Source organism: Nicotiana tabacum, chromosome 12 (assembly GCF_000715075.1).
Source record: "Nicotiana tabacum cultivar K326 chromosome 12, ASM71507v2, whole genome shotgun sequence".
NCBI lineage: Eukaryota > Viridiplantae > Streptophyta > Magnoliopsida > Solanales > Solanaceae > Nicotiana > Nicotiana tabacum.
The window spans coordinates 53,965,695-53,975,670 of NC_134091.1; the positions used below are offsets into that span (position 1 = coordinate 53,965,695).

General features: G+C 36.7%; 2 protein-coding genes across 5 annotated transcripts in view; both read right to left on the minus strand.

Annotated features, from left to right (window-relative positions):
• Positions 1-566, minus strand: part of LOC107802410 (metallothionein-like protein type 2) — a 63,027-nt gene extending 62,461 nt beyond the window's left edge. Inside the window, exons 1-2 of the mRNA XM_075226492.1 lie at positions 407-566; positions 152-226 (exon numbers count right to left, since the gene is read on the minus strand). Of these exons, the coding sequence (XP_075082593.1) occupies positions 152-226; positions 407-468 (137 nt within the window). The 5' untranslated portion in view covers positions 469-566. The remainder of the gene's footprint in view (positions 1-151; positions 227-406) is intronic.
• Positions 567-1,991: 1,425 nt separating this feature from the next.
• On the minus strand, positions 1,992-9,415 carry LOC107802408 (putative GTP-binding protein OBGM, mitochondrial). Of its 4 annotated transcripts, none has more exons than XM_075226483.1 (7): positions 9,202-9,415; positions 6,213-6,580; positions 5,285-5,493; positions 5,073-5,181; positions 3,679-3,761; positions 3,481-3,543; positions 1,992-3,387 (listed from the first exon to the last, which is right to left on the minus strand). In XM_075226483.1, exons 3-7 carry the CDS (start codon positions 5,408-5,410, stop codon positions 2,113-2,115), a joined length of 1,656 nt encoding a protein of 551 aa, XP_075082584.1. In that variant the 5' UTR covers positions 5,411-5,493; positions 6,213-6,580; positions 9,202-9,415; the 3' UTR covers positions 1,992-2,112. The 4 variants fall into 4 exon arrangements, with proteins under 4 accessions (XP_075082584.1, XP_075082587.1, XP_075082586.1 ...); XM_075226486.1 differs by having other exon boundaries at positions 3,653-3,761; positions 9,202-9,365; XM_075226485.1 differs by having other exon boundaries at positions 5,285-5,424; positions 6,213-6,451; positions 9,202-9,364.
• Positions 9,416-9,976: the final 561 nt, after the last annotated feature.

Below are 9,976 nucleotides of genomic sequence, written 5' to 3' on the forward strand. Positions count from 1 at the left end.
GTCAAGCAATCTACAATAACATGTTAAATTATAAGGTAAATCCTCCTAATTTCAAATTTTAATAACTTTTTCGACCTTATTTTCACCGCAAACTACTAATATATCTAAACCAAAAAGGATAGAGAGAAAGGAAATATAAAATTAGACGTACTTGTTCATGGGAGCAACACCCTCAATGATGGTAATAAAGGTAGTGGACTTCTCCAAGTCTGGGTACATCCCACATCTACAATATCATAAAAACATAAGTCACAATTTGCTTTTACTATAACTTTAATCAAGTATATTAATTATACGTACGAGATTTCAAATATTAAAGTTTAGATACTGAGAAGTAAATCAGTATTTGCAGATGAACTTTAGTATTTGCATATATTGACACAAAATCTATATTCAAAACACTTACCCTCCGCCACTGCCGCATTTGCAGCCAGATCCACAGCCACAGTTTCCTCCGCTGCAAGACATGTTTTCTTAATTTGTTGTTGGGAGATTTGTTGAAAAAGAAAGTTTAATCACTAAAGCAAGTTCTTGGTGTAGTTGTGTTGAAAAGTGAATCATAGGGTGGGGTTTTTTTATAGAGGGAAAAGGAGGACAAAATAGGTAATTGTTTGCGTGACAAGTTGACAAAATCATGGTAGAATTTGTAAATAAGTGTTTAATAATGTCTGAAATATCTCGTTAGAGGAGAAAGGCATGAAGCTAGTTGCCATTGAGTTTATTTTATTTTTTTAGTCTTAATCTTAATTAAGGAAATGAGAATTGATCATCCTACAATAGTTGACATTTCTAAGGTATTGATTAAATTATGTAAAGGATAAAGTAAACGTGCATCCCTTAATTAATTTTGGATGCAATAACTATTAATTAGTCCTTTAGCTACGTTTAGGAATAAATATGACTTTCAACATAGTAATGTTTGGGATTCAGTTAGGTACCCTTATATGTTCTTTTATGTTCGTTAAATACCGCTAATGTTGAAGAGCATTTTAGTTATTTTAACTAAAATTATAAGGATTTATAGGAATTCGGATTATCTTTTTAAGGTGAAATTTTCAACTCTCAACAACGACATAATCTAGGATTTATAGACTTTTTTCGCTCTAACCTATTAAAAACATTATCCGATTGGTATCTTTTTTTGGGAAACTTCTCCAAAGTGACTTTAACATATTTTTATCTGATGTTATTTGTGTTTGAATAGGATAGACCAATTATTTTATTCGATTGATTAATTGCTCAAAGGCATCGACAAGAACATATCAATTTTCTGTCTCAATCATATTCCAAAGTATTGCGTTTTAGAGTTTTTAGAATCTTGAAATTTACGCAAAAAACAACCAGAGGGAAAGACGTTTGTTATATTCTTCAATATCATCTCATTTGATAGTAGTAGGAACTTAACAAAGAGTTTCTAGATTTTAACGATTACAGAAACCTAAACGAATTATTAATTTGACATAATTACTCAGTGATTGTTATTACGATCAAATACTTAAAAAATATAACAAAGTGACCTTACTACTTCAGCTATTTATCGCTTCAATCCAATAACAAAAATACTTACAAGAGCTTGAACACAAAATAGTACGCATTAAAAAGAGGGGTAAAAGACTCTTGAGATGACTATGAGATACCCATAATAGATTTCCTTTTTATACTTCTATTTTCAGCCATTCAAGATGGTATTTCATCAATCATCAATTCCCTTTTGCTTTTGGAGAATACATATCTTTTACGAAAGAAGAAGCATATCACTATTTCTTACTACCACAACTACAATTTGCTAATCTGATTGGCTACATGACATGGACTATAATATTAAGTTATTTACATATAATTTAAACGTTATGAAGTGTTATTGCTTACCATAAGAAACCACCTTTCGAAAGTTTCAACTATATAATTTGAACGTTAATAAGTATGACTCCATTGCTTACCTATAAGAAACCGTCTTTCGATAGATTCAACTCCCTTGAGAAATCTGAAAATGAAACTAATAATTGTTTATTCATAACGTGCTAATCAAAAATACGCAACATAATTCCAAATCAGGAAGAAAATTACCTCCTCCGCAGAAAATTGCTATGGCATTGTGGTAAAACAAAGGTATTACATTTTCAAGGGAAAGTATACTGAAGCAGATATCCTAATGATGTAGCTTAGATGCTCACAAAAGGAAGAACTACAACCATCTAGTTGTAGTCTGTTTGATTGTTCACCACTGATAAGCATCCTTAGACCATCTTTCAGTTCTGGTACTCCTTCCTCTAGGACTGCACTAATTGGGAAAATGGGCACACCAGACACCCTGTGTTTCAGCTCTTTATAGACCTCTTCAGCCCCATCTTCGTCGATTTTGTTAGCCACCACTAAGGATGGTCGATCGGTCAAACCCTCTCGATAGTACTCGAGTTCCAAAACCAAGTCATTTAGCTGCTCCCATGGTGGTATTCCCTTGTTATCGCCCAATCCTGCAGCCAAGTCTACCACGTATGCTAGAACTTTTGTTCGTTCTATGTGCCGAAGGAAAGCATGCCCAAGCCCACGATTTTCATGGGCTCCTCTTATGAGTCCCGGGATGTCAGCTACAGTTAAAGAAAAATCGTAATAATTTAAGTTGCCTAAGTTCGGCCTCAACGTTGTGAACGCATAATCACCTACAGTAGGTTTAGCCTTTGATAATGCTCCAAGGAGGGTACTTTTGCCGGCATTTGGCATCCCAATAAGACCTATATCAGCAATGCTCTTTAGTTCTAGCACAAGGACCGCCTCAGAGCCAGGCAAGCCAGCACTTAGTGATGCATGATCATAATCATCAGATACTTCATCATCAGAACTGGCTCCCTTTTGCATCATCTTTGATGCTTTCCCCTTAGACAGATTTCCTAAGCCACCCTCCCCTCCACGAGCAACAACTATTCGTTGGCCTTGTTCTGTTAACTCTGCCACATCATATTCTATATGTTCAGTTTCTTCCAACTCATCTTCACATTCTGCTCCCATAGCATCATCACCATCTTGATCTTCCATTTGTCCACAGCTTTCTTCCTCCCAATTGCTCAAATCATCATCATCACTTTCGAATTTGCCTCTAGAAAGTGAATGTTTCGTGCGAGAATTGATTGGCAAAGCACAATTTCTTCTCTTTGCTGTAGTGGATTCTTCACCACCAGAAGCTCGACGTCCACTTGATTTGGCTCTCTTCTCAACCTTTGAACTTGTTTGGTACGCCGAAACTGATTGTGTAGAAAACTCTGACGAATCAATATCAACTGTACCTGGAAGCTCCCAAGGGTCCAACTCAGAACTTGAACTCTTCTCAACTGCAGATGGAAGTTCGCCCTCTACTAGATGAATTACAGTACCTACAGGAACTTGGATCACCTACCACACAAGCAAGCCGTCCTTAATTTAAGTTTGATTAAAAAACGAAAATGGAGCCAAAGACTGAAGATGAAGAGAGAGACAAAAGTTAACCTTGTCAGCTCCTCTACTTCCTATCATATTTTTGGAAGACCCATTTCCGCCTCTCTTTGCATTCTGAAACATGTCACAAACAATTAGGTAACTAGGATGCAAAATGCCACACATATATCAATCAAATGACAGGGACAATCCAATTAATAAAGAAGTTAAGTGTGCGACAGACATCATGCAGTAGGAAAGAAAACACACTGTGTGATGCTGCAGACCACTCAAATCCCAGACTGCAGGGGAACATTCTAATATCACGTCACCACCCCTTCCACCATTCCCACCTGCATCCAGTACAAAAATGAGGTAAGAAGAGAGAAAATCCTACAAGTGGTCACTATAGCAAATCAAGCTTGTTTGCATATCTTAAATGAGTTACTTACAAAAGGTGTTGTACGAAGAAAATTAAAAGAAAATAAGAAACAACAAAGGATAGACTTGGAAGATAATGCGCAAATAAACCTTTTGGGAAAATTTACTGGAAAAAAAGGTGGAGCAACTTAACTAGGAGGTCAACATTGAAAAGTCATTCTTTAAGCCAGTGTTATTATAAGTCATGGCTTACATCAATGAAGCGATGCGACATGAGGGTAATTGTTTCAGGAGTGAAGTCCAAGGGGAACGCACAGAGATGGAGGATGGCAGAAGTGAAGTGAAATTATGAACAAGCGACTCAATCATGTGCTCGAAAGAAGTGTGCGCTTCAAACGATGACACAGAAAGTTGCAATTTCCACCTCCCTGAATGACTAGAATTTTAGAGGGGTTTCAGTTGCATACCAAATTACCCCGAATCATAAGATTCTCCACTAAGACTCAAAGTTGCAATTTTCAGCTCATTATAAACCCATCCTTCAGTTTTCTCAATCCCCGGCCTCATAAAAGTTTTAACTATAGCATCTTGCATAAAGCAGATTAGACTAAATTACTCTTCTACATCTGTCAGGTTAACATCCCAATCTCAAGGCAAGTAAACAAAGCACAGCTAATTTTTCAATTATGGTGTAAGAGTTTCTCTTTATTTTTCTTTCTATATTTGGGGATGTGGAGAATTCTAACTATACAAATAATTGGTTTTCTTTGTTTATTGAATTTTTGCTACAAAAAAGTACTTCAGGCATCCGACCAACGGATGAAGTAATTAGTCTTGGGACTAAAGCCGCAGGAATGGTTGGTTTTTGGTTCAAACTTTACTGGTAAATAGTTGATATCTTAAATTCAGGTTAGATATCTGACGTATTGGATGTCTAACTTTTATCATTTACCATTAATTTAGTGAGTGTCTTGATTTCGTTGATAGTATCTTAATTGTTAATTCAGTCGGTGAGTATGTCTTGTGTATTTCAAACATGTCAAGTAAAAGATAATAGTTAAACCAAAGATCTTATGAAGAACCAAGGGACGAAATGCACAGCCAAGCAATGTTTTAACGGAGAAAAATTGAAGGAGAAAAAGAGCATGCAAGAGATGAATGATACACAAAGATGGAGGATGGCAGAAGTGAAGTGAAATTATGAAAAGATGGAAGATGAGAGTCAACTAGTTACATATTGCCTCCCCACCACCCATGAGGTATGAACTGATTAGAGAACATACCGTCAGGTGTGCCACGGCGATCATGTCGACTACGACGAATACTGGTACAACCGCTGCCACCATCACCTCCTTTGGCCCATATGCGAAAGCGATCTATCATTCTCCTTTCCTGTAAGGAAACTTGTATAAACGGACAAATGGATACTGGGATATAAGAGTATGTATATCTAAAGCAGTAATTGTAGAGGGAGAGAAGTGGAAGCATGAAGAACCTGTAGAGGAGCAAGCTTTGTTTTCTTGTGAACAATGTCTGAGAAAGAATAAGTTTGGGTTAACCATGGAGACCGCAAGCATCTTTGCAAAGTCGTTAAGTAGAGGACCTTCTGGCTAAATGACATATCCCTGTTTTACTCTGTAATCGTCCAAGTTTCCGAGGTTCCACACTATGAAAAAGTCAGTTCTGGTTCTATGATTTCATCACCTGCTAGCATGAGCGACAGCAAAATGCAAGAAATATCTAAAATTTATGCAAGTGATAGATTTAACCTCCAATCAAGATAATAAAGAGAAACTCAAGGCAGCTCAGCTTAGGTATTCAAAGAAGATAAAATAATCCATCTCCATTCAAAAAAGAAAGGGGGGGGGGGGGGGGGGGATGTAACACACACGAAATTTGGCAAAAATGAATGTCTTCATCGAATAAACTATTTCTGTAAATTTTTCAAGAAGCCAAATCGAAACTAAATATAATTAGCAAATGAGTGATAGACACCCTGATACTTTGGCGTGAGAGCCGCTAAATATGCAGTTCCTAATGAATATATGACAACAAACTGCATAAAATGTAGACTATTCAAGCCAGAGCATAGAAAAGATCTTCTAAACCATTCTAGAGCTAAGTGTTCCGTCTTCCATTTATGTAGAAAATATTTATGCCATAGTTATTAACTTTAAAGTAGTCAATTCAATTGCATGAATAATTCAACAATACTCATTTTGCTTTTATTTAGTTTTACACAGAAGAACCCATGTTGTTTCTAAACCACATGGACATGGGGAACCTAGAATATTAAGAGAAGATCCCAATTTCTTTCGAGAATTTCATCAAACATGTACCAAACAATGATGTTTTAACTAAGGAGTAGGTATTAACAATACCAAATTAAAAGCGGCAAAAGAATGGACATAAACAAAAGTTACCTTCACATAAAAGCATGGATTATCCACCCAGTTCAGCACGAGTTGGAACTACAGGTACAAGAAAATTCCCAAAAGGAGAATCAAAGATCCTAAAATTGCCAGTGCAGCCGTCTTGTTGTGCTTGAGCTAGTGCTGAATTCTTAGCCTGTTGTAGCCTGAGATTAGTGAAGCTGCTTGTTTGTTCTGCAATCACCACGCTAGAGGTTGTTGCTTTTCTCTTAGGTGGTGGAATGATAGCCCTGCGTGGAGGTTCACCGTCAATTTTCCTTCGCTTCGGTTCAAAAGACATGCTCCTCGCTTCTGTCAAATCTTAGCCCTACCAAGTCTCTAAATTTTGGGGCTAAGTGCACCAATAGCCATTTTTAGAGCTGGTATTTAAAACATATTATTCAGTATTTAAAGTAGCCACTTCTAGGGCATTTATTTAAAACATATCTAATATTTAAAGTTTGGTCAGAGCATAAATTACACGTAGCGGGAGTTCCGGACTACCCTTTTTTTTAGTTAGAGAATAAATTACGCACAGATGCTGCTTTTTCGTCTTCTTGCTACTCTGCAAGTTCTTATTCTTCTCCCAATTGCAGTAGTTGAAGAATGCAATCTGATTACAGCAGCTAACTTATATGAGCTCAAAGCATAATTGGTCTACTGTTTGCTTCTATTCATCATGGTCTATTAATCAATTGTATTTATGATTTAACTTTTATGCAATAGGCAAAGGAACCGTATTTTATTTTAAAGAATAAGCAAAAAATTAGCAACCAATAATGTCTTTCAAATTTACTATATATGTAGCCTCCAAAGATAGTCACAGTTTCAAGGACTTTCAGGAAACCCGTCCCATTGGCATTCGAAATCAGCTTCAAAAAACTTACAGCTTTCTTTCCATTTCAGATAAAACATTATCATCTAAGTACGTTAAAATATTCATCACAAGCCTCTTTGAATCCAACTTCCCTCAAAAATAACATTTCTAACAATGGATTCTCTTTTAAAACCATAAAATCAGATTTTGCAGGTTCTTTGGACAGAGTTTTAACATCACAACTATCGAAAATAAGCAAGCAACAATTCCTCCATTTAGCAGTGCAAACCAGAATCTTGTAGCCAACAACAACAACAACAACAACAACAACAATAACAATAACAACCCAGTATAATCTCACTAGTGGGGTCTGGAGAGAATAGTTTGTACGCAGACCTTACCCCTACCCTATGGTAGAGAGGCTGTTTCCGATAGACCCTCGGCTCCCTCCCTCCAAGAACTCCCCACCTTGCTCTTGGGGTGACTCGAACTCACAACCTCTTGGTTGGAAGTGGAGGGTGCTCACCACTAGAGCAACCCACTCTTGTAGCCAAAGAAAAAAAAAATCAGCCTAAAGAAGAAAATGTTCGACTCTAAGACGCACAAGAACAGAGACTTGCACAAAATAAACCAATTTCTCCTGCACAACCATCTACATTCAGACTACCTTCTATTCCATTTTCATGTGTTGATGTAATTTTCTTTTTCAACTAAGAATATTCACCAGCTACAGATAGTAAGAGAGGGCACAATTTGACAGCTAATGTAACTCGAAAATTGAAGCGCGACAACAGTTGATCAAGACACAAGTCAGCACCAATTAAAGCTTTCCCACACATCATTTTCGGTCAATGTAGAACAATTCAACCATAGAAAATAGCATATTAAGGACTTTCACAGGTTTAAGCTATAGCTCGCACAATAAAAGCAAACGCTTTAAAACCAATCGAAAGTACCCCACACTTACTTCTTCACATCTCCTAGTATCGTTCGGTTACTCAGACTCACCAGCGAATAGTCTCCTCTTACGCAAGAAAATTGTATACGGGTAAAACCGAGTTCGATATTCGATCGAGCTTCCGAACTCCTTGATTAGGCCAGGGTCGAAATATCTGTGATCGGGTGAAGTCGAGCTCAAAGATCGATCTGACGACTAACACCACTAACCGAGATCGGCACACGATGATTATGATCGAACCCAAAGCACTATCGAAATTAGCCATCGAAACCATCAGGTTTGCCTTCCAGTTTGCCGAAGGCATAACCGGTCCTGTTTCTAACGGTCTCGAAGAAAGCTTTGTCAACTCATCCAATAAGGGTCCGTAATTCTCGCCATTAACCAGTCATTATGGCAGAAATCACGGAAAAGGGAACCAACGGTCTTCCAAAATCAAGGACTTATATTTTTATAGTACAATTAAATAATACCCTAAAGGGTAGGTCTCCCTCAAAATATAAAGAGGACTTGACAATCCATAAAACACATTGTAACATACGCTCATAAGCAATACATTTTCCAAGCTCCTACTCTTTGATATTTTTTCTGTCAATAAAAGTATATTCAACTCAAGGGTGGCTGGCATTCTTAAAATTGAAATCATCCAATTTATGTGGTTTGCAGTTTATTTTATCGCTATTTATTTTAATTACAATCTAATCTATCGTTTTGTATCAAGTTAATTCACATATCCTTGTAACCACTAACAAATTCAATTGTTATCCGATTTTGAGGGTAAACAAAAATCCTTTCACACAATTCATAAGAATAAATTTTGAAAACGACAATTCAACTTCAAAAGACTCCCTATCACAGTCGTGGCTCAAGAAAGCTGACCAAGCAGCCCATAACGTACCTAGAAACCCCAAACTTACTCCCAATCAACTCCTAATAGCGCTCGGTTACTCAGACTTGACCGGAAAATAAAATCCTCTCTCAGACAATTCATCGAACAGGTTGCAGGCGGAACTTTAACCAAGCTCTTTGAATACAGTACGTAATTGAACTACCCTCCCAACTTAATGGGAATTATAGTTTAAATAATCATACTTGCATATCAATCAGCCAACAACAACTGCACAGTTTGTGCTCTCAACTCCACATAAAAGAACCAGAGAAAAAGAAAACAAAAGTACTACAAGGGAGAGGAAGAGAAGAGGAGAAGAGAAAACTAGATAAAAATATACCTGATCTCGTGAGAATGATGGTTGGAGAAGAAATAAAAAACAATTCGGCGCTGGCAGGTTGCGCAGCAACAGCGTTTTTGTGTCCCTTTTTGTGACTTGTGTGTGCGGGTGTGTGAGCGTTATCGTGTGGTGTTGTGAGTGTGAAGTGCGTTTGTGTTGTGTGTTAGTAACTTAAGAGAGTCAAGTCGGTAATCGTATCTTTCAAAAACGACTTCATATGCCCGACTTGAATTTGAGAACTTTAATTAATAATGGAATAGTACGTACCGCTCCATCACAATATTTGATTGTATTTAAAAAGCCTAACAAGAAGAGAAAATTATCAATACTACGAAAAAGTATAACGGGGAAGAAAAGGAATGTAAATAATAATAAATAATGAGTTTAACAAGTTATTTACTAATTTTATAAGCTCTATTTGTATAAGATGTCTGATGAATATCTTATATATGTTAAGTTGCGCATCAAAGTCTTGGAATGACTTTATTACTAGTCCTTTCTTTGTTCATTATCACCGGGAATAATCAAATAAAAATGATTAAGTTCTTTTTCTGAAATCAAATTATCCAAATTTGTTAGACAGGCTAGGAAGGTGCGGGCTGTAACTTTTTCAGTAGACATAAAAGGAAAGGAATAAAGCAATGGGTTATACGGGTGATCGCATTTATTTGTGCAATCGTGTCATGAAGAAATAATGTAACTCTAGTTAAAATAGAATTCGGAACTAAAATATTATAAATTTTCACTCAAAAGACAAAAATAGATGGAAAAAAAT